The 21,656-nt window shown below is 61.6% G+C and overlaps 2 protein-coding genes across 10 annotated transcripts in view; one reads left to right on the top strand and one right to left on the bottom strand.

Annotated features, from left to right (window-relative positions):
* Nucleotides 1-4,082: 4,082 nt before the first annotated feature.
* On the top strand, nucleotides 4,083-16,592 carry SLC29A4 (solute carrier family 29 member 4). 3 transcript variants are annotated; one of them, XM_039878738.1, is made up of 12 exons: nucleotides 4,083-4,277; nucleotides 7,370-7,546; nucleotides 8,764-8,961; nucleotides 9,200-9,331; nucleotides 9,605-9,718; nucleotides 9,860-9,988; nucleotides 10,823-10,897; nucleotides 11,856-12,103; nucleotides 12,870-13,011; nucleotides 13,157-13,344; nucleotides 14,252-14,492; nucleotides 15,420-16,592. In XM_039878738.1, exons 2-12 carry the CDS (start codon nucleotides 7,381-7,383, stop codon nucleotides 15,560-15,562), a joined length of 1,776 nt encoding a protein of 591 aa, XP_039734672.1. In that variant the 5' UTR covers nucleotides 4,083-4,277; nucleotides 7,370-7,380; the 3' UTR covers nucleotides 15,563-16,592. The 3 variants fall into 3 exon arrangements, with proteins under 3 accessions (XP_039734672.1, XP_039734684.1, XP_039734676.1); XM_039878742.1 differs by lacking the exon at nucleotides 4,083-4,277 and adding an exon at nucleotides 5,552-6,423; XM_039878750.1 differs by lacking the exon at nucleotides 8,764-8,961 and having other exon boundaries at nucleotides 4,087-4,277.
* A 1,615-nt stretch (nucleotides 16,593-18,207) lies between these two features.
* Nucleotides 18,208-21,656, bottom strand: part of TNRC18 (trinucleotide repeat containing 18) — a 72,439-nt gene continuing 68,990 nt past the window's right edge. For 6 of the 7 annotated variants that reach the window (XM_039878679.1, XM_039878714.1, XM_039878698.1 and 3 more), the window contains 4 exons: nucleotides 21,035-21,142; nucleotides 19,781-20,017; nucleotides 19,593-19,667; nucleotides 18,208-19,337 (listed from right to left, as the gene is read on the bottom strand). In XM_039878679.1, coding sequence (XP_039734613.1) covers nucleotides 19,131-19,337; nucleotides 19,593-19,667; nucleotides 19,781-20,017; nucleotides 21,035-21,142 — 627 coding nt within the window. In that variant the 3' untranslated portion in view covers nucleotides 18,208-19,130. The remainder of the gene's footprint in view (nucleotides 19,338-19,592; nucleotides 19,668-19,780; nucleotides 20,018-21,034; nucleotides 21,143-21,656) is intronic. The other variant, XM_039878706.1, reaches the window with a different exon arrangement.

Below are 21,656 nucleotides of genomic sequence, written 5' to 3'. Positions count from 1 at the left end.
CCTCGCAGCTCTGAGCCATCCCCAACTGCACCCATTCGTCCTGCTGCCGTCGCCCCCCTCGGAGCCCCAACCCAGCCCTGAACCCCACCGCACCACGAGCCCCTGCCACTGGGCCCCGCCAACCACACTCCCAGACCAGACACCAGCCCTTGTCTAAACCCGAGTCTGTCCGCCGTCTGAGCAGGCATTTCCCACAATGCACGGGGGCCTCCTGTCCTCACCTTGCCAGGACTGGCTCTCCGGGTTTTGCCAATGTGCTAAGGGAATAATGGCCTCTCGACACAGTTTTAATCCGGACTTGTTAGCTGTAGAGTTGGGTGATTTCTCGTGTGTTGAAGCATTGCTTCCCTTTTTATAAATTATCATCTAATATACTTTGCTTACCTTCTCTAGTAGTCTCTTTCTTTTTGATTTCAAGGTGCTCTTTATATATTAAGGAAGTAAGCCCACTACCTGTCATACGCGTTGCAAATATTTTCCCCGCTTTGGCATCTCTTTTGTTTACTACGGGTTTTTCCATGCACAAATTTTCTACTTTCAATGAAATGGTCAAATGTAGTGGTCTTTTCATTTACGGCTCCTGCGTTTTGTGTCTTGCTTAAAAAGAACTTTATATGAGACTATTTAAAACTAAAATCTGGATATTTTTGTTGTCATTCTTGGTTATGGTTTCAGTTTTGGGTATAAGGAATGAGAGAGAGAGAGCCAATTTTATTTTATTTCATTTTCGGATTGTCACCTAATGGTGCAAATGCTGTTTACAGAATAATCCATCTTTCTCCCATTGATATGAAATATTACTATTTTTTTTTTAAAGCTACTGTTATCAGTGCATGAATTGAGTTGACTTCTGAGGCTTCAATTGGTTCATCTCATCAAAGTTTAGCACGTGCCGCTTCGGTAGGAGAGTTTTATGCTCAGTCTGGCAAGTTAACCCTCCTCATTGTTCCTTCCTGTTCAGGATTCTTCTGGCTCATTCTTGCAAATTCACTTTCCCATGCGAATTTCAGAATCAGTTTATCTGGTTCCAAAGGACATCTTGCTGGCGTTTTTACTGGGATGATGTTAGATAAGTGAATTGCTTTTGTAAGAAATGACATCTTGGTCACACTTTTAGTAAGAAATGACATCCTGTCGAAGCATAGGCCGTGCCTGTCTCTCCGTTGTCTTCCTCTGAGTCTCTCCCAAAGGCTTTATTTAAAGTCCCTGAAATTTTTTTTTCATATGGACATTTAACATTTCTAATTAAGATTATTCCAGGGAATTTTATCTATTTCGTTGCCATCGTAAATTCATCTTTTCTCTCCTTGCGTTTTTCTAATTGTCACGCCTAAGTAGGACGGCCGCAGAAATATCTTGAAAGGTTTTTATGTGAGTCGCTCGGATCTTCCTACAGATAATAATTTAACTCCTCTTTTCCAATACGTAGAGACCTTCTTTCGCTCTCTTGTCTAATAAAGTCAGCTCGGACTCCACAGCCGGGAGGAGGAGGAGGGTAAATACCAGAGCTGAGAGCAGACATCCAAGTCTTGCTTTTGTATCTAAAGAGATGTAACTTTGATTTGCAGTGAACAAAAAAGTCTACTGATTTCTATTCGATGAAGGTTCTGTAAAAATTCAGAATGGAAGTTGTATTTTCCCAAATGCCTTCCTAGGATCCATATAGATGATGATTTTTCCTTTGATCTACTCATATTGTTCATTCATGATCGTTATTATGAATAGCATTCTTCACACGAGGCAATCTTGCACTTGAGTGTTGTAGGATGGTCTTATTTGAATGTGCTGCTGGATTCCACCGATGTTTTACTCAAGTCTTTATACTGATATTCACAGGTGAGACTGGCCTGCTATTTTCTTAGAGAAATCTTTGTCGGGTTTAAGTTCTCGCCTTTTTTCCTGTTGCTCTGGGCTGTGGAAGCCACACTGAGGCTCACCCTTCTTTAAAAGTTCAGCAAACTGTAATTCTGTGAAACTGCCTGAGCCTGGATTTTGAGCAGAGAAGTGGGGATTCTTTCACAGATTTCTCTGTTTCTTCTCCACTAATTCTCCTACTTAGACTTCCTCCTCGTCTGATAGCAGCTTGACTTCTCATTTGTATTTTCCCAGAAAGTCATTTTACCCCGTTTTTCCAATTTGGGGAGGCTCAAAATGCAAAGTGTCTTTCGCATTTCTTTTCCCGTTTCTCGGTCACTTAACACTTCTCCTCCGCCAGTTTTCCATATCATCATAAGTACTTCACAACCGTACACCCTCGTAGCGACTTAAGCCTTCTCTGTGTGGGTACACACCAGCCCACTTGCTTTTCCTGGGTTTTTCTAAAATAACGCTGCCACCCATCCCCCACTGTGACATCACGCATGCGCTCTCCTTGGGTAACTGGGCTATTTGTGAGGTTTGCTCTTATGAGGAACATCTCTGTATCTTTGTAGTTAGATGATTTCCTTGGACTAGCTTTCCTGAATCAAAGGGAACACATGTTTTTCAGGCCGATTTACTTTCCAAAAAGATTGTTCCATTTTGCGTTCCCACCAGCAACCTAGGTTTCAGGTCACAGCAGGCAGCATGCTCCCTCCTCCAACTAAAACACTCCAAGAGTTTTACCCCACCACCAACAAGACTCCCTCGGGCCGGCCTGCCCATCACCCGACTTCGCCTCTCACCGGAAACACGCCCCCTTCTCCGCCCTCTGCTCCTGAGCACCATGGGTTTCTTCTGAACTGTGCGCTGGCTGCTCCCTGTCCAGAACATCCTCGCCACAAACCTCCCACGACAGGTGCCTTTCTGTCATCCAGGTCTCAGCTAAGCATCACCTTCTCAGAGTGGCCTTCCCTGACCGCTAGGTAATGTCGGCCACCATCCCCGTAGCCACACGCTGTGGCCCAGCCCATCCCTCTCACTGGCTTCCAGGCATCTGATGCTTCCTGAAATGATTTCAGTCCCTCACTGGACTGAAACCTCATAGGGGCAGGGACACCAATGTGTCCCCTGCATCTAGAACAACGTGTCACACACACTGGGTAACTTTTATTCAGCATGGCTTCCAGGGTAAGCCCTTTCAGAGCTCTGGGCCCGTGGACACGTCGGGCCTGATAACTGAGATTAATAACGGGTCGACTGGCTGTGTCCCCTGGCCCCGACAGCACCAGAAGAAGGGCAAGGGGACACATCCCACCCTGAGGGCACAGCTGTGACATCCCAGCACACACTCACTCCACTCAGCACCCGGTTCAGTCCACCCTTCTGCTGTATGCCAGCGTCTCCACTGGGCACCCAGGATGCAGGGAGAGATGAAGCTGGCAGGCCTTTGCTCTCACCCTCAGCCAGTCTTTCAGAAGTCATGGGCCATGGCCTTGAGGAAAGGTACTGACCACAGGTGTGGGCGTAAGGACCTCTGGGGCCTGCTGGCCGCTGAGCAGAGGGGTCTCAAGGCAGGGAAGGAGCTAGCATGGCGGAAAGTGAGGGCAGGTGGAAGTCCGCACGTGCCCTGGAGGACATGTGTTGATCCCACCTACCAGGTGAGGAGAGAACTCGCCTAATTCCCATGGACAGGCCCTGGCCCAGAGACTGAAGCCCAGAGGTGGGGACCAGGCGAGGGGCGGCAGCCCCTAAACCTGGATGTTATCCGCCAGGCTCCGGCTCATGGACTCCTACTCATCCTGCAAAACTTTGAGTCCCGTCACCTGAGAGGCCTGTCCCACCCACCTGCCAGCACAGGGGGATTGTAGGCCTGGTCCTGGAGGACTTGGGGTGGGGGGAAGGGGAATGGGGGGTGATCGGTAGTAGGCCTGGGCGCCAAGATCGAGTAGCCAATAGGGCACCGAGGATGGTCATTAGATCAACCACAGGTTACTCTGGGGTCGCGGGGCCACTGTGCCCCGCTTGGGGTGTCGGGGCGACCTGAGCCCCGGCCCCGCCCCTGCGGAGGCGGCCGGAGGGGGAGGCGGGTGGGGGTTGGGGTGGGGTGGGGTGGGGTGGGGGTGAGGGTGGGCAGGGCCGGGCGGGGCTCCGCGCGGGGGGCGGAGCTCGGTGGCCCGGGCTGTGCTCGCCGCCGCCGCCGCCGCCGCTGCGCCCCCCTGACGCTCTCGCCGACCCGGGGGCCGGTGGACCGGGATCCACAGAGGACGCCGGCGGCGCCCGGCCCGAGGCGGGCTGCTGGGCGGGGGTCACGGGGTGCCGCTGGCCGGGGCGTGGGCGCCCCAGGGGCCCGGCGCGTGGGCGACAGGCGCGGGCGAGCTCGGACGCGCGGAGAAGCCCCCGGGCCCGGCGGGGCCGAGGTAAGCGGTCACCGCGGAGGTGGCGGGCGGGGGCGGGGACAGGCCGGGCTGCGGGGACCTGTCGGAGCCTTTGTCTGCGCCGCGCGCGGCCCCGCTCCGCGCCGGCCCGGGCTCCTGAGTCCTGGGGCGCCGGCACGCGACCCGTGGGGACCCCGAGCTCCCCACCCCACACCCTGTCCCGGGAAGAGGGGCTCCCACCCCCGCCCCCTCCCGCATCCGGGCCGGGCCAGCGCCCCATCTGCGAGCGCGAGACCTAAACCCGAGAAGGGGCACCGGTCTTGGCGCCACCTCCTTGCCCGCCACCTGAAGTCCCGCCCTGGACCCCCCGCCTTCCCCCAGCCAGCCCCCTCCCAGCTCTTGGAAAAACCGCTGGAAGAGGCGGGGCCTGAGCCCAGGGGGTCACCTCGCCCGCAGGTCTCTCCTTTGCCTAGGGGCGGAGGCCTGAGCCAACTTTGCTGCTGATGGGGCCGAGCAGGCAGAAGGGGCTGGGGGCCGCAGCACGGGACGCCCCGGGAGCCAGTGCCTGTAGCCAGTGCATTTAGCAGTCCTGGGGTGCTCCAGGAAGGGAGTGACAGGAGGGTCTCGAAACCCACTTTCTGTTGGGCAGAACCAACCGGGAGGCGTTGGGGCTTGGAAGGTTTGGCCACGGGAAGAGCAGCGGAGAACTTAGAAGCCGGCTAGGCCGGGGGCCAGGGACGTCCAAGGGCGTCCGGCTGGCCAGGGCCGTGGCCCACGGGGAGCGAGGCAGGGGGGGACAACAGCAGGCTGGCTTGTCCGCTCCGCGGCCACGCACTCGAGGTGCAGCACAGCCCCTGGGAGTCAGCCTGGCCTTGGGATGGACGCCCAGCACGGCCACAGTGCCCTGTGCCCCCTCGGTCACCGCTGCAGTGGGGGGAGCCCAGGGTGGGCCACCTGGCCGGAGCCCTCGTGCCTCAGTTGCCCTTTCTGCCAAGTGGGGCGTGAGCCGGGTTTTCAGGACTGGCGGTCAGGAGCCCTCCCAAGCCCCCAGCACTGCCCTGAAGTGGTGGCACGTGTGACCGCCGAGGAGGCAGAGAACCTGAGGCCCGGGGTGGCCTGTGGGCCAAAGAAAGGTGCTGTCTTCTCCTGTTGCTCAAGGTGTGGGAAGGGGTGGGGTTTTGGCCAGGGTGGGGGCAGAGGGAGCCCAGTGCAGCCTTAGGTCTCTAAGCTCACGTCCTTAAATCTTAAATTTAGGGGGACAGGGGAGGAGAAGGGGCGGGCCGAGGGGTGCTCCGAGCCTCTGGGCTCCTCGTGTGGAGCGTGAGGGGCCTAGGGGTGGGGGACTTGGAGGCCTGCAGTCCAGGAGAGGTGGGGCGCCTTCTCAGTGCACCCCCCTCAGCCCTGCCACCCTGTGCAGCTTGCCGTCTGCTCAGGCCAGTGACGTCATGTCTCGGGGCCACGGGGCCGTGGCAGGAGTCCAGACCCCTCACCTCCAGAAGGGGTGCGGATGAGCACATGGGGACAGTGGCTGGGGTAGCTAGTGTGGGTGGCCGCTCCTACCTCATCGCTGAGCCGGAGGGAGCGGTGGGCCCTCCCTCCACGGCAGCGTGGTCCGCAGCCCCCAGAAACCTCACGCAGAGGCCGGGCGTGTCCAGCACTGTGTCCTCAGGACCTTTCCCTGCGCATAGGCCAGGGGGTCGGCATGTGGCTGTCCTCCGGAGCTGCCCCGCCCCACTTCCAGCGGGGGAGTACGTGTGTGCCACTGTGCAGGCCCCTTCCCCGCCCCGCCTATCCGTGGAGGGAGGCTGGTGAGGTGGCCTCAGGGGCTTCGACCTCACAGCGAGGTCCTGCCCAAGGCCACAGTCATTCGAATCCAGGCCGAGCTCTGTCTTAAGTCCTACTTGGTGTCCCAGCTCCAGATGTGGCAGGACCTCCAGGGCTGGGGACTCAGGAGGAGCACTGAGTCTGGAGGGGGGTCACGTTCCAGCTTCTCAGCCCCCACCTTCTCCACTGTTCAGGGTGTCTACCAGCTGGTCAGCCCCCAGCCCGCAGGGGCAGAGTTGCCCCAGTCCCCAGGACCCCCCTGGAAGCAGAGATAGCTCCGGGCTCCCAGGTTCCAATAAAGTCTGTGGGGAGCCAGGAAAGGGGCTGCATGGGGCCTAGAGAGACATTCGGTAACCCGGAGCAGGTAAACTGAGGCAGGAGAGCTGGAGGAAATGAGATGAAACAAACGGGCAGAAGAGGAGGTGAGTGTGGCTGTGGGCCAACCTCAGAGAAAATTCGAGTAAGTTCAGGCTTGTGGGGTCCCTCAGGAAGGGAGCCCTCCCCCCGCTTCTGCGGGTCCTCCCACACATCCTGGGGATACAGAGGTGCTACGCTCAGTGCCCGACGCTGTAGTGTCCCATCTTTGTCTTAAATTTTCTACAGTGAGCCGGTACCCTTTTCGCAATCAGATAAATGAATAAGATTTTTAGAAAAACCAATTGATAAATGTTTTAGGGAAAACACACACAGACGCACGCAGAGTTACCCACACAGTCGGGGTGTCTGTCCACAGATGAATCAATTCCTTCCTTTCTGTCAAAGAGAGTGGCTGGCAGGTTTGAACTGAAGCCAGAGGAACTGAGGCAAGACCAAAGGGAGGACTTGCAGCCAGCGGGACGGCTGGCCCTGAACAGGGCCGTGGGGGCTCGGTGTCCACAGGCCTGGTGGCTGCTCTGGAGCTTATTGCCTTTGAGACCGTGGGGGCAGGTCAGGGAGCGTGTCCACCCTGTGACCCTCAATTCCCTCGACCGTAAGACGCCTGTGGGGCCTCGTCCCAGAGGGAAGGGTGCGTGGGCCACAGTGTTCAGGAGTGTCGTCTGTCGTCCCTGGAGGCCTTCCTCCTCCACGGTACTCCTCCGCTCCGCCGAGCCCTCTCTGTGCCCGCCGCCCGCCCCGTGCAGGCCTCCCCGTCGCTCCCCGCTGCGGCGAGGGCGCCCTGGACCCGTCGGGCCATCACGTCCGCTTAGGTGGGTGCGCTGGATCACGTCGTTTCTGAACAGGTGGCGTGAATAAGGAGGACGGGCCCTGGGATACAGGCTCGCAGCCGGGCAGTGGGGTGGGGTCCCCTCACCTGCCTCCTCTCTCCACAGCACGGGCTGCCATGGGCTCCGTGGGCAGCCAGCGCCTCAGGGAGTCCAGTCTGACGGGCCCACCGGACAGGAGCATGGTGACGAGCTTCAGCTTCGACAGCTGCCAGCTGGAGGAGGTGGCGGCAGCGGTGGCAGGAGCAGGTCGCGACCAGGGCGCCCCGATTTTCAGCGACTCCGGTGAGTGAGGGTGCGAGCGAGGTCTGGGTCTGGCCCAATGCAGAGACCGGCCAGGTGAGCCATGCGGGAACCGTGGGGAAGCGAGCCGTGGGCGGCCGTTGATCACTGGGGGCGGCGTGTGTCGGCTGGGTGACAGACAAGCCCACCGTCTCAGCAGGTGGCCTAATGCGCCAGTCCCGTGCGGGTCACCGAGCCAGGCCTTCTCTGAACATGGGCTTCCATGAGCCATAGGCCAGTGGAAGGGCACACGGTGACCTGTGCATCTGACTTCTATCCGAAGTGACGCAGGTGGCTTGGGTCACATCCGTTAACCGGAGCAAGCCACGCCTCGCTTCAGTGGAGATGGGACAGTGCCTGAAAGGCGGAGGGCTGATGTGGCGTTCTAAGGCCTGGTTTTCGGCCCGGCTGTGTGACCTCGGGCCAGGGCCTCAGTTTCTCCACCTCCAGGAAGTAGGCCGGTGGCCTGGGAGATCGGACCTGCGGAGCGGGCAGCGTGCGGGGCCGGAGTTGGGCAGATTCGGGTTCATCCTCGGCTCCCACTCCTCTGCCTGCTCGGGGACCACAGTTCTCTGGGTTTGGGTCACGTTGTCTGTAAAGGGGACGGTCCTGGTGCCACCCCAGTGTGCTGCAGCGGGACCCAGCAAACGGAGCTCAGGCCATCCCCGGCACTCGAGGGCCCCCCGTGAGAGTCAGCTCACTCTGGGGCGGCTCGGGTTTGTACCAGCACCACGTCCAGACACGAGGGCTCCGTCCCCTCTCTTTGCCGACAGGAGGTGGAGGCTCTGCCGGCCAAGCCGAGGGTGGGTCGAGCTAACCTCCCGGCCCCCCGTGCACGGACGGAGCCAGTCCCGGGCCCGTCCCGCGGCGCCCGACTTCTAGGGAGGTGTGGCAGTAGAGATCGTGGGACAGTGTCCCAACAGCCATGCTGTAGAAGCGGATGGTGGCCATGGTGATTTTAACTGTAGTGGCTTTGGTGGCTGCATCAGTCAGGGTTCAGTCAGAGACACAGCCAGCAGGAGATACATAGGCAGATAGTACACAGACGGGCGGTGTAGATATGGTGCAGCTACAGATACACACGGATCCGTGTGGGTTTATTACGGACGCTGGCTCACCAGGGTGGAGGGTGACAAAGCCAGCGTGAAGCTCGTGAGCTGGTGGTCAGGAAGGAAGGTCACACACAGGCTGGAACCCCACGGGCATGATTCTGATGACAGGGGCAGCTGTGGCCGTGGAGGTGGACGGCGGCCATGGCGATGGTGGCCATGATGCTGGTGGTGGTCGTAGTGGCAGCCACCGTGGTTATAGCAGCTACGGAAATAAAGGCAGTGGCTCTGATGGTGGTGATAATGGCCGAGATGCGGTGACATTGGCGACCACAGCTGTGGGGACAGATGGAGCCAGAGTGGTGATAGGTAACAGTGACAGTGGCCATGGTGACGACGGACCACGGATATGGTGACATGGGTCGTGATGGTGGGTGCTATGGTGACAGCAACCATGATGTTTGATGACTTTCGATGATGGCTCTGGTGGTTTGGCTGTGGTGCCAGGGGCCGTGGTGCCGGTGGCCACGGTGGTGGACTGCAGCCCTTGCGTGGCGGCTGGCCATGAGTGGGCTTGTCCGCCTCTCACCTGGTGTCGTGGGTGTAGCGGCAGGGGAGCCGGTACCCGATGACCGCTACCACGCCATCTACTTTGCGATGCTGCTGGCCGGCGTGGGCTTCCTGCTGCCGTACAACAGCTTCATCACTGACGTGGACTATCTGCACCACAAGTTCCCAGGTGGGTCCCCCCGCCACACTCCGCCGTCGGAGCCTGTCCGCACGCTCAGCTCCGGCCGCTGCCCGCCAGAAACCCCGCGGGCGGGACCTTGCTCTGGGGAGCCCATTTCGTTCAGATCTCGGCTCAGCTATGAGTTGCCGAGTGACCTCAGGGATGTCACTCACCTTCTCTGGGCCATCAGCCCATTTGGGGTGTAGCGAGGAGGCAGCGCCCGGCAGGATGGGTAGAGGGCTGGGGCTCCCCTGAGCGCTTGCCACTGCTGGCCCCCCGCAGGGACCTCGATCGTGTTTGACATGAGCCTCACCTACATCCTGGTGGCTCTGGTGGCCGTGCTTCTGAACAACGCGCTGGTGGAGAGGCTGAGCCTGCACAGCAGGATCACCGCAGGTATGCGGCCCCCCGGCCCCCGGCCGCGCCGCCCCCGCTTCCCTGCGCCTCGGTCCCCTGGGCCCTAAAATGGGGATGCCTCCTAGGAATGTTATGGGGTTCGGTGTGGAAATAGGGTCCCCTCTGGCCCCCCCCCCACAGGCTACCTCTTGGCCTTGGGCCCCCTCCTCTTCATCAGCGTCTGTGACGTGTGGCTGCAGCTCTTCTCTCGGGAACAGGCTTACGCCGTCAACCTGGCCGCTGTCGGCACCGTGGCCTTCGGCTGCACAGGTAGGGACCGGGGGAGGGGGCGGGGGGCAGGCCGAGCCCCCGAGTACCCCCTGTGCCTGTCCACCCCAGCTCCATTCGCGTGCCTGGCGCGTATCACAGGAGGTGAGCAGGGCTTGGCACCTTCCCCGCTCATCCCCATGGCGACGTCCAGTTTCAAGGCCCAGGAAGCATTCCTCATAAATGAAATCAAGGTTTCCTGAAATAACATCCTCAGTCCGCTCACGGTCCTCAGGTCTGTTCTGTTTTGTTAAAAGACAAACACTGGGACCAGGCCCCCCCGATTGCCAGCATGTAGGCAGGGACTTCCTTGGCCATGTGCTGTCCCCGGACACACCTGTGCTGGTCAGGGCAGGACAGGTTATGCTGTAGTAACAAATGAGCCCGGAATCCTCAGTGGCTTCAAAACACGAGACTTATTTCTGGCTCTTACTTCGTGTCCGGCACGTCAGCGGGTCCACGCAGCCACTCGGGGTCTCGGGCTGACACGTGGCCTCTCCTGTCACCACATCTGGGTGAAAGGGCTGGAGGTCCCCGTGGGCTTTTCTCTGCCTCATCTGGAAGTGACACGTGTCATTTTTGCTTGTGTTTCATTGGCCGGAACTGGTCAAGGCCCTAAGGCGGGCGCGTGGGAGGCCGTACTGCTCCATGTGGCGAGCGGTGCTGTCTCCACCCCGCCCTGCAGGGCGGTTGGACCCAAGCCCTCTGCTCCTGGTGGTGGTGACGTCTGTTCCCCACGGCCTCCCCAACACTGTGTCCTCACACTTTGGAATTCTTTGCCAAGCGGACAGGTGATAAGCGGTGTCTCACGGTTACTCTCTCTCTCTTTCTCTCAAGTGCAGCAATCCAGCTTCTACGGGTACACGGGGATGCTGCCCAAGAGGTACACCCAGGGGGTGATGACCGGGGAGAGTGAGTATCTGCAGACGCCCGGGGGTGGGGGTACCGGGCCGCCTGGGTTCTAGAAGCCTCTTCCTGGGGAACCCCCACGACAAAGCTCCGGGCCTGTCTGGCTGGGGCTGGCGACCTTTGCGATGTGAGAAGCATGTGCCTCTGAGCCCCGGTCTGCACCATACTGGGGGGCCCTGCACCTGCACGTGGTGTGCATTTTGTATGTCTGTGTGTGTAGGGGGGCGAGCCTACCCGTACCCATGACAACAGTGTCACACCTTGTCACCAAGCTCCCCTTGGAGTGTCAGCCATAAGAGCCAAGCTTGCTTGGCACCCTCACTTGACTTCTCAAATTCACTTTCCCAAGGCCACCCCCCATCTCCCACCTGCCCCTGCTCAGAGCACGGCACTTGTGTTAAACCCCAAATTCGCCCAGCAGCCTGGGACTGGTCCTGCAGGCCGATCGCTTTGCGCCAGCCCCTGCTCCAGGGGGCCGGCTCCCCCTGCTGCCCTGTCCCGCCTCTGCCCAGGGGCGGCACCGGCCCCACGCATCGGGGCCCCACTCTGCGGAGCACCTGCATCTAGGTGGCCTCAGTGTCCCCTCCGGGCCGGAACGGGAAGCAGCCTGCCTCCTTCAAACTGCTCAGACACGAGCACACAGAGCCCCTGCCCGCCCCTGCCCGGACACTCGACACGTCCCCTGGTCTCCTCTGCCCCCGCCGCCACGCACTGTGGCTGGCGTTTTCCTGACTCGTTTGCACACTGTCCCCACCGAGCCCCAGGAAGGCGGGGCCCGTGTCCCTTGCGCCCACGGTGTCCGGAGGCACTTAAACGCTCCCGGAGGTGTGTGAGCAGCGGCAGTGCGGGGCGGGGGTGGGGTGCTGGGCCCATCCTGCGGCAGCACGTTGCGGTCTGGCCGGGCGGGGGGCGCTCAGGCTGGGCGGGCGCCCCAGGCCCTCGCCCTGCCCCGCCCCCGCAGGCACGGCAGGTGTGATGGTCTCCCTGAGCCGCATCCTCACCAAGCTGCTGCTGCCCGACGAGCTGGCCAGCACGCTCATCTTCTTCCTGGTCTCCGCCGGCCTCGAGCTGCTGTGCTTTCTGCTGCACCTGCTGGTGCGGCGCAGCCGCTTTGTGCTCCACCACACTGTGCGGCCGCGCGACAGCCGCCGGGGCCCCGGGGCCGGCTACCGCGTGCACCACGACGTCGCCGCCGGGGACGTCTGCTTCGTAAGGTTCCCCCCGCCTCCCGCTGCCCATGTCCCATCATTACGTTGGGGAAGGAGACAGACACAGCCCCTACCCAGTCCTGATGGAGCTCCCCCTAAGCGGCTGGCCCTCCTCGGGCTGTAGTCTCCGCCTCCTTCCCATGGGGCCTTCTTCATTATGTACACCAAGGTTTCATGCCTTGGTAGCACGTCTGTGGACTGAGCCCCACCTGGCTGTGGCCTGAGCCCCACCAGCAAGTCCTCCTGGTGCCGTCATGGGGAGCTGGGCGCCCTCTGGTGGTGGCAGGCGGCATAGCCCCCAGAGAGCCAGGGTTAAGGCTCAGGAGAGCAGGGCCATGAGGAGGGCAGGGCAGGGGGAGCCAGGACGTTCTCACAGGTGTTGGTCCAGCAAGTCACCCAGGCTCTTGGCTGGTGACACTGCAATGAGCCAGAGACACCATCCCCCTTAGAGCCCAAAGACCTGGAGATGGGCAAAGGGTAGTGTGCCATGACGAGGCCCACACTGGGGAAGGACGGCAGCTGGGGCCCCCGAATGGTCAGGGAGGTTCCTGAGGAGCGGCTCCTGGGTTGAGACCTGGCCTTGGAGGTGGAGGAAGGTGACGACCCATGGGAAAGGTGACGACCCACTGGGAACCGGGAAAAGCTGCAGAGGCTGCGGCTGGGAGGAGCATGGTGTTCGAGGGAGACTGAGGAGGCCAGGGCGGGCAGGGGCCGTGAGCCGTGAGGAGCCCCCACCTGAACCCCGTCCCGCTCCATCCTGCCTCCAGGAGAACCAAGGCTCAGCCCTGGCCGACAGCGGGTCCCCGAGGGACAGCCCGGCCCACGAGGTGGTCATCAGCGGCAGGGGAGCCTACACGCGCTTTGATGCACCTCGGCCCAGAGCCCCGTGGAGCTGGTCCTCCTTCCGAGGTGGGGGTGGGCCCCAGGCTCACGGCGGGCGGCCCTCCAGCCCCCTGGGCCACAGTCCTCCCGTCTGCACACGTAGGGGGCGCTCAGGCTGGCAGTGGACGGGGGCCGTGGTGTGCGGCCCCTGACCCCCAGCCCGCCCCCACAGCCCTCCTGCTGCACCGCTATGCGGTGGCCCGTGTCATCTGGGCCGACATGCTGTCCATCGCTGTGACCTACTTCATCACGCTGTGCCTGTTCCCGGGCCTGGAGTCTGAGATCCGGCACTGCGTCCTCGGCGAGTGGCTGCCCATCCTCGCCATGGCCGTGTTCAACCTCTCTGACTTCGTGGGCAAGGTGGGCCACCTACCCTGCCCCAGGGCGGGGAGGAGAGGATGCCATAGGTAGGCAGCAGACCTCCAAGGCCACCGTGGGAGCCATGGGTGGTCCCTGGCTCCCTGCGCGTGGCTCCTGAGTGCCGAGAGCGGAAGCCAGCGTGGCACCGTCCCCAGACCATGGCCATCGAGGGTGGCCCGGACGGACCCCAGGCCAGCCCTGGAGTGTCAGCTGTGTCCAAGGGGCCGGTGCTGGCTCCCACCTTCCCGCCCTGTACTCACTAGTTAACAGGCCTCCGACAGCACAGGTGCACACACCGGAAGTATCCCAAAGGGGCAGGGGCCCCGGGGAAATGGTTCAAGGGGCCAGAAGAATCCGGGCCACACATCATGCGCTCTGAGCGCAGGGCGGGGTCAGGGAGGAGGATCAGAGCTCCCAGTCTGGGGCAGTCCCGCCATGGGCCTCGTCTGGGTGGATGGAGAACCAGTGGCTCAGAGAGGGACAGCGTTTGCCCACGGTCATGGAGCCGAGAGGCCAAGAAACTGCTTCGGGAGGGAGCGAGTGGATTCGATGCCCGGTCCTGCTACTTCCCGCTGTGCGAGCCAATGCGAGGGGCCCCGACCCCTGGGGCCTCAGGTTCCTCCTCTCTCAAGTGGGGTCAGCAGCCTCGTCCCGCGAGGGGCCCGTGAGGACTGAACGGGGGCGTGTGCAGTGTTTCAGTGGGTGCCAGGCACACGGCAGGGACTGTTTTGCTGTAATGGGGCTTTTGCTGGGTTTTCGTGGCCGAAGCCAGGGAAGGACAGGACACTGAGCTGGACTGAGCCGGCAGTGTCTGGGCTGGGGTGGGCATCTGGAGGCTGCAGTGGAGCCTCGGGGGGCGGGGCTCACGAGGGGCGGGGCCCACATGCCTGGCTCTCCGCCCCCGCAGATCCTGGCGGCTCTGCCGGTGGACTGGCGGGGCACGCACCTGCTGGCCTGCTCCTGCCTGCGTGCCGTCTTCATCCCCCTCTTCATCCTGTGCGTCTACCCCAGCGGGACGCCCGCCCTCCGCCACCCAGCCTGGCCCTGCATCTTCTCCCTGCTCGTGGGCATCAGCAACGGCTACTTTGGCAGTGTGCCCATGATCCTGGCAGCTGGCAACGTGGGCCCCACACAGCGGGAGCTGGCAGGTAAGGCCCCGCTCGGCCAGCGTCCAGCCTGCCCGAGGAATGTCTCGGGCCACCCGCTCAGCCGCCCGATGCCTCGAGACCATCAGCACCCCACCGCCAGGCAGGGACCCTGAGGCCCACAGAAGCTGAGGCCACAGAAGGTGTGGGGTCCTTCCTCAGTCACCTACTCCTTCAGTCCACAACCACCTGTGTGCCAGGCGCTGTTCCAGGTGCTGGAGACAGTGGTGACAAAATAGCGACCGCTGTGCTCCTGGGGATGACAGTCCAGAGGTGACAAATAACAAAGAAGCACAGAGAAAAGTAAAGAAGAGGAAAATGCGGTGACGAGTCAGGGTCAGGGGTTCACGGTGTACGCGGAGCAGTCCAGGAAGGCTTTCTGAGGAGGCGCCTTGAGCCAAGACCTGGAGGAGGCAGCGAGGGGGCCGCGCATGCGCGGGGGCAGGGCAGGGGGAGGGGCCTGGAAGAAGGCGCCGGAGTCCCCGTCTGCTGACCAACTGCGGATGGTGGTAGAAAACAGACTCCCAAGTTCGGGACCCGCTGCTCAGGGCGAGAAGGTCGGATTGCTGCCAGCCGAGATGGGGAAAGGGTGCCAGAGCTGGGTTCCAGACACAGTAGGTTCCAGAAGCCCATTAGTTGTCCCAAACTGCTGATGTCGAGGAAGCAGCTGGAGGCGAGGGACTGGAGATGAGAAGCAGGCAAGGCCTGCCGCCCCCGCCCCTACCCGTGCAACAGCCCCCGGGCAGCCCCTCCCCAGGAGCTGGCACCTGTCAGCCGCTTCACACCTGAGCAGGCGAGGCTGAGCTCCAGCCCTTTGTCAAGGGGCCGCCGGTTCGTCCTCGGGGATTCTGGGTTTGTCCACGTGGATGTGGCTGCCGTGCCCCCATCCCAGCCCGCCCCCCGCCCACACGTGCTTGGTCTCGTCTACAGGGAACACTATGACCGTGTCCTACATGACAGGGCTGACGCTTGGCTCTGCCGTGGCCTACTGCACCTACAGCCTCACCCGCGACGCCCACAGCAGCTGCTCCCCCACCCCCACCGCCAATGCCTCCTTCCCGGCTGGCCTCTGAGCCGGCCGTGCCCTGGAGGGCCACTGGGGCCCACACCGGGGGCCCGAGGCCCCTCCCTGTCCCTCCCTGCAGTGCCTGCGGGGCCTCTTCCCCGTGCAGGTCCGATGCCCTCTGGGCACAGCTGCCCATCACTGCAGCCCAGGGTTCTGCCAAGCTTCTGGAGACTGGGGCCATATCACTGCCCTTGGGGCTCCGCCCAGCACTGTGCTCTCCCGCTCCTCACCCTTTGTCTGCCCAGTGGTCCCAGTGCTAGCTAGGCCAGTGCTCTGAGGTCATTCACAGCCATCCTCCCCCAGAGCTGACTACCAGCCAGTGTCGTCCTGGTGATCCCCACCCCCAGGCCAGCCCTGAGGGCCCTGTGGCTCCAACCACACTGTCCATAGTGCCTGACCCAGCCCCTCCCTCACCAGGGACCCCTTGTAAAACGTAGGAGGTCCCCAGAGGAGAGGGCCTGGCCCCAGCCTTGTCACCTCCTAGGCATCCCCCCTCCCCCGAGCCTTAAACCCTGGTTCTCCCAAACAACACGTTCACCCTGGAGGAGTCGGAGCCAGTCAGACCACGGTGTGTGGGCGTGGGTGTACCCACTTCACCCCCGGAGCCACTCAAGGCCGGCGCCCATCTGATGCCACAGGCCTGGGGGTCTGCGCCTGACCCAGGACCTCCGTGGGCTCCTCTGGCTCCTCCACTGCCGGGGATACAGGACAGATTGGGGGCCTCCAAACCTGCCCCACACCTGGCTAGAGTAACTCTTGACCTATGCCTTGATCCCCACCCAGCAAGGTCCAAGGGGGAAGGTGAGAACCTGGCAAGTAAGGCCGGGGTCCCGCCCCAGCCTGGCCCCTTCCTGTGCTCCGGGTCGGCTTGGTGCTGAGCTGAGGGGGTTCCCGGAGCGTCTTGCCAAAGCTGGACTTTCCTAGGGGGGAGGATGGCCCGCCTTTCCACACCCTCAGCACAGCTGTGACCACCCCACCCCTGTGTCCACTAACTGTACCACACTGGCCATTAAAAGATGAAGGCAGTAAGTGCCCCACGGCCGCCTCCGAGAAGTGTCTCATGCTGGGCCTGAGGATTGGGGGAGGGGTCCCCACAGGACGCGGCCCACCCACAGGGCTGGGACCCCGTCTTCTCATCTGAAAAGTTGCCTTGCCTGTACCCAGGCCTGAAGTTTCTAGAGGATGGGTGGGGCTAGGTCAGGTTGCAGGAGGGTCCTTACCTGGCAGGCCACAGCCAGGTTTGTGGGGAGGGGTGGTGGCAGAGGTGGGGGCTGGAAGCACTTGGGGTTTGAAGGCCCTCAGGTCAGGGACAGTGTTGCATCTTGCCCACTTTAAGGAAGAGGGAGGAAGAAGGGGAGGCTGAACTGGGACCTGAGGTTGAGTGTCTTGGGCTCTTGATTTGTGTGATTTGGACAAATTCCCACACTGTCTTGTGCCTCAGTTTCCCCAAAGACGGGTTGGAAGAGAGTTGGGGAAGGGGGCTGGCTGCCCAAGGGCTGCCTGTGCTCCAGGCCTGCAGTTTCGGGGGCTCACCCTCGGGGGACCCAGGCGGGCACCCAGCAGTCAGCTGTGCCAAGACCGCGCCGGGCGATGCCAGCGGCGGACGCCAGATGGCGCCAGCGCGCTGCTCCGCGTCTCCCGGAGCGAGGGGCCGCCCACCGCTGTGGAACTCGGTGTCTCTGTCCCTGGCCAGACGCCGCCTCCCGTGAGTTCACGCCTCCGATCGCTGCGCCGTGCCCTCTGCACTGCAGCCGTGACACCGCCCGCAGTCTCATCCGCTTCCCCCGCACCGAGCCGCCGGGCGAAGCCCGTGCCGTCAGGCTGGGAGCGGAGCTCAGGGAGGAGAGGGCGGCAGCGCCAGGGCGCAGCCTCCCGGCCCGAGGGGAAGCCGCCCCTCGGTCTCTGCACTGCTCAGGGCCACGCAGACCATCGTGGGTGTAGGTGTGGCAGGGGACACTCGGCTCCACCTTTTAAAGAGGAGATGCATGGCCTCCGGCCCCACAGCGGCCAAGAGAACTTCCGCCCTGACCCAGACCATCTATACCTTGGTTTCCCGACACAGTCGCCACTGGCCATGTCTGGCTCTGCTGACCCAGTGGAACCGCAGCTGCCATAACGGAGAATCTTTTCCTTCCCTTTCATTTAAATCAGCTCGAATTTAAACAGCCACTCTGAGGCCCGTGGCCACTCGGATGCACGGACCCCCTTGCACTGTCGGCAGCCCCCACCCCCACGGCCACCAACAGCAGCCACATCCAGACACCAAGCCCACCCAGCCCCTGAAATGAACCACTCCAGACAACAGGACTTTCCAATTATAACTTTTTCTTTTCTTTTTATGAAAAAGATCACACAGAATTCGCCAACAAACAAAATTCCAAAAGAAACTTAAAAAAAAAGGAAAACAATAATTCCCCCAAAAAACAAAACCAAAGTCTGGCTTTTCCTTCCCTTAAGATTGTCTGGACGAGGCCTCCCGTCCGCCTGGAGGGCGCGGGGCTGGTAAGTGCTTTCGTGAGCGGGGCCCCCGCAGCACTGGGGCGGGGTACCTCCTCTCAGCCTCTGCTCTCCCTAACTCCTTCTCCCTCTGGGGGCGAGTACAGTACACCTGGGCCGGGCGGCGGGTGGGCTGGGTGTGCTTGGGACAAGGGGGCCCGTGAAGCTGGGTGCTAGACACTCACAATCTAACAAGAAATAAAAAATAATATTCTGCACGTCAGAATGTGTTCGCTTTTTTTTTTTATAATTTCATAGCTATTTTTTCACAGTTTTAAAAAGTTTATATTTATATATATTTATATATATTTATCTTTATATATATAATTAAAAAGTGGACTCCGTTTAAAGGCGTATGATACAGGGAGAAGTCTCGGTACAATAAAACTGTACAGGTTAAGAACTGCCGCCTCCCTCCGGGTGTGGCCAGGTCGAGGGTTTCAGCACCATTCGGGTTGTCTGTAGTGTGAGGGTCTGGACCAGATGGGGGCCTGGCTGGGGCCTCAGGGCACGCAGCCCCTCCACCCAATGCCACCGGGCCCCCCTCCTGGCTCTGTCCCCAGAGTCCAGATCCTGAGGGCCACGGCTGGGCCCCTGGCAGGTGCCCCGAAGAGGCCTGGCCAGTGAGGCTGGTGGGCGTCGGGCCGCCCCGTCCTACAGCCGGAGGCTCAGGGGTGGCTCCATGCTGAGGGGGGCCTGGCGCTGGGAGTCCCGGGAGGACCCGCAAGCAGCAGGAACCCCAGAGTGTCAGTTTGGCTCCTCGGAACCCCCCTCAGTCCGCGTCAGTGGGGGGACGCCAGGGTGCTGGGGCCCGGCCTGCCCAAGTGCTTACAAGGTGCTGGAGGGGAGGCCTGAGGGGCTGGGCAGGGCCATACCCTGATAGCTGAGAGGAGCCCCCTTCCTGGGAGGCACCGAGGGATTCAGAGAGGGGGGCTGGAGACGTGTGTGCGTGTGTGCACACACGTGCATGCATACGGGCACACACACGTACACACACGCACCAGGGCGTCCACAGGCACACTCGCATGCACACACCAACGCACGTGGCCCCGAGCCGGGGGTGCCGCAGAGGCCCCCGCTCAGCAGAGCACGGGCACGCCGTCGGTGGAGAAGATCATGCCCGTGGTGGGCTCGTAGGTGCCGGCGAGGTAGTACAGGCCCTCGCTGTCCTGGTGCTTCTTGGTCTTGAGCATCTGCTCGTACTGCTCCAGGCCCACCACCAGGCACTTGTGCGACACCGTCTGCACGTCATTCTCGTCCACGTGGGAGGACTGGTACAGGGCGCGCTGCGGGCGGGGCGGGCGGCTGCGTCAGGGGCGAGGAGAGGGGAGGCCCCGCCCAGGCCAGAGGCCCAGAGACAGAGGAACCGCGGGCAGAGGGCGGGCGAGGGTGGGCGAGGGTGGGCAGAGACTGAGACCCAGAGGCTGGTGGACAGAGACCCGGAAGCAGCAGCTCAGAGGCCTCGCTGACCCTGGGATCGGCCCTGCCTGGGCGCTGGGGTGGGCCTGCGGCGGTGTCCCCTCCCGCCCACTGCCCCCTACCTCCATGAAGTCTTTCCTCTGGCTGGAGGCCCGCAGGGCTGCGGGGAGGCTGCGGCCGGACTTCTGGTCCCAGTGCTGTGTGTGGCAGACGAAGGGCAGCGGTGAGCCCGGCCCCCTCACGCACCCAGGCCCCAGGGGCCCGCCCCCCGCCTCGGCCTCCCAGTGTGCGCATACGGGACGGGGCGCACCTGGCCCTCGTGGAGGCGCTTGCCCGGGCTGGTCTCCTCGGGGTGGTAGAACCACTTGACGCGGACCACCATGTTGCTGCCCCAGGACTCCCACATGCTCTGGATGCGGCCGATGTAGGGCAGGTTGGGGCGGCCGGCCGACAGGAACACGGCGCAGTCCCCGATGCGCACCACCTCCTTGCCGCGCACGATGGCCTTGTAGAAGAGCTTGCGGGCCTTGCCCTTCATGCCGCGGCGCTGCGGGACACGGGACACCGCAGCTTGAGTCAGGCGCACCCCGCCCGTCCCCCTCCACACACGGGGTGTTCTGCAGGGTGCAGGAGGGAGCGCGGGGAGCCCCTCCTGGCTCCAATGGGGACACTCTCTCGCGTCACTTTGGCATACAGAGTATCCATGCTTCCTGCCACCATGAGGGTGACGAGACCCCGTTCTACAGCAGCGTTGGCAAACGATGCAGCGAGGCCCGCTGTGCACCCAGCACACCTGGCTCCCCTCACTGGTCCTGACAGCAGCCTTTGGGGCACCGCTGACCCCCGGCTGACCCCGATTTCCAGTCAGGGACAGTGAGGTGCAGGGAGGAGACACGGGTGGTGAAGCCGAGGGGCTGGCAGCTGGGTATCACCCAGCCCCCGTGGCTGTCTCACTTGGATTGGGGGGGCTGCCACAAAGCACAGCCCCGGGGAAGGGGAGGATGGGGGTCAAAGAGCGCATCACTGCTGTGCAGCCTCAGGATGAGTCAGTGGCCTGAGTAGGGGTGACGCTGGGGTGCAGGCTGAGAGATGCCCCTGGATCGTTAACCCCCAAGCACGGCTGCCTCGCTCCAGGTGGCTCAAAGCCAATTTTTTTGCCTGAATCGGAAAATCTACATGCTGATTTCCTCCCTTAGCCCACAGTCCCCCCACTACCTTTAATTCACTGGATCCCTGGTGGTGACAAGCTTTTTAAGAGGTCTGTGTCACTGATTTCTTATGTTCTATAAACAGCTCAAGTTCTTTTCAGCTCAGTCAATTCAGGGTGAGATGGACAGCTAAGACTTTTAAACCAACTTGGCTTTGACACCAGCTATGTTTTAGGCATCCAGTGGCTAAGCCCCTTCCCGCAAACTGCCCCCCTTCAATCACTGGGGCTCCCCAGTAGGGCTGACTGCTTTCCTGTGGCAGGCACAGGACTTGTCTGGCCAACCCGAACATCCCGTCCTCCTGGCCTCCGTGATGAGCTCAGGGGTGGGCGCAGGACCCAGAACAAAGACATCACCTGTAGCTTGAACCCCGGGGAGAAATACTTCCTTCTGTCGTTTCTAAGCCGGTAGAATGTGGACTGAAAGCTGCGGGGGCTTCCTGTCCCCCAGAGACAGGTTTCCTTCTGGAGAAAGGAACCAGGACAAAGGAGGAAGCCAAGGCCTGGAGCATGGACGCCCGAGTGGGTCTGAAAACAGCCCCCACCTGGATCCAGCTGCACCTGAGGCCAGATAGCTCTGGGCTTTTCTGTTCAAGAGCCCAATAAGCTTGGCCCTGTGCTCTGCCCTCTAACAAGGAAACCTGTACATGGCAGATGCTGAAACAAGGAATAGGTCAGTCCCAGGAAGGCAAGACAGTGAAGACGTGCCTGTCCCTGTTCAGAAGCTGTCACTCCTTGATGATCCCGATAGAGCGCCTGCGAGATGAGAGCTCCAGGTAGCCTGGTCTGGAATGAGAACCTACACGCTCATCTGCTGTCCCTTTCGGCTTGGAGCCAGCTAGCAGGCAGATGACCTAGCCCTGCAGGGTGGCGGCGGGCCAGCTGCCCCAGGTTCAAGTTAGAGCCTCAGGGGCCAGGAGGCCCAAAGGAGGGCAAGAACTGAAGGGGACGGGGAGAGCCTCCCTTCCTGTGCTGCACC

The sequence above is a fragment of the Pteropus medius genome, unplaced genomic scaffold (assembly GCF_902729225.1).
Source record: "Pteropus medius unplaced genomic scaffold, Ma_sr-lr_union100, whole genome shotgun sequence".
Classification (NCBI taxonomy): domain Eukaryota; kingdom Metazoa; phylum Chordata; class Mammalia; order Chiroptera; family Pteropodidae; genus Pteropus; species Pteropus medius.
Note: the sequence above shows the minus strand (reverse complement) of the source record. Positions and strands in the feature narration are given on the sequence as shown.

Coding starts and splice junctions, on each gene's coding strand:
- SLC29A4 (XM_039878738.1), top strand. CDS start 7,381: ATGGGCTCCGTGGGCAGCCAGCGCCTCAGGGAGTCCAGTCTGACGGGC. Junction 8,962..9,199: donor TGGAGCCAGAGTGGTGATAG/GTAACAGTGACA, acceptor TCGTGGGTGTAG/CGGCAGGGGAGCCGGTACCC. Junction 10,898..11,855: donor GGGGGTGATGACCGGGGAGA/GTGAGTATCTGC, acceptor CCGCCCCCGCAG/GCACGGCAGGTGTGATGGTC.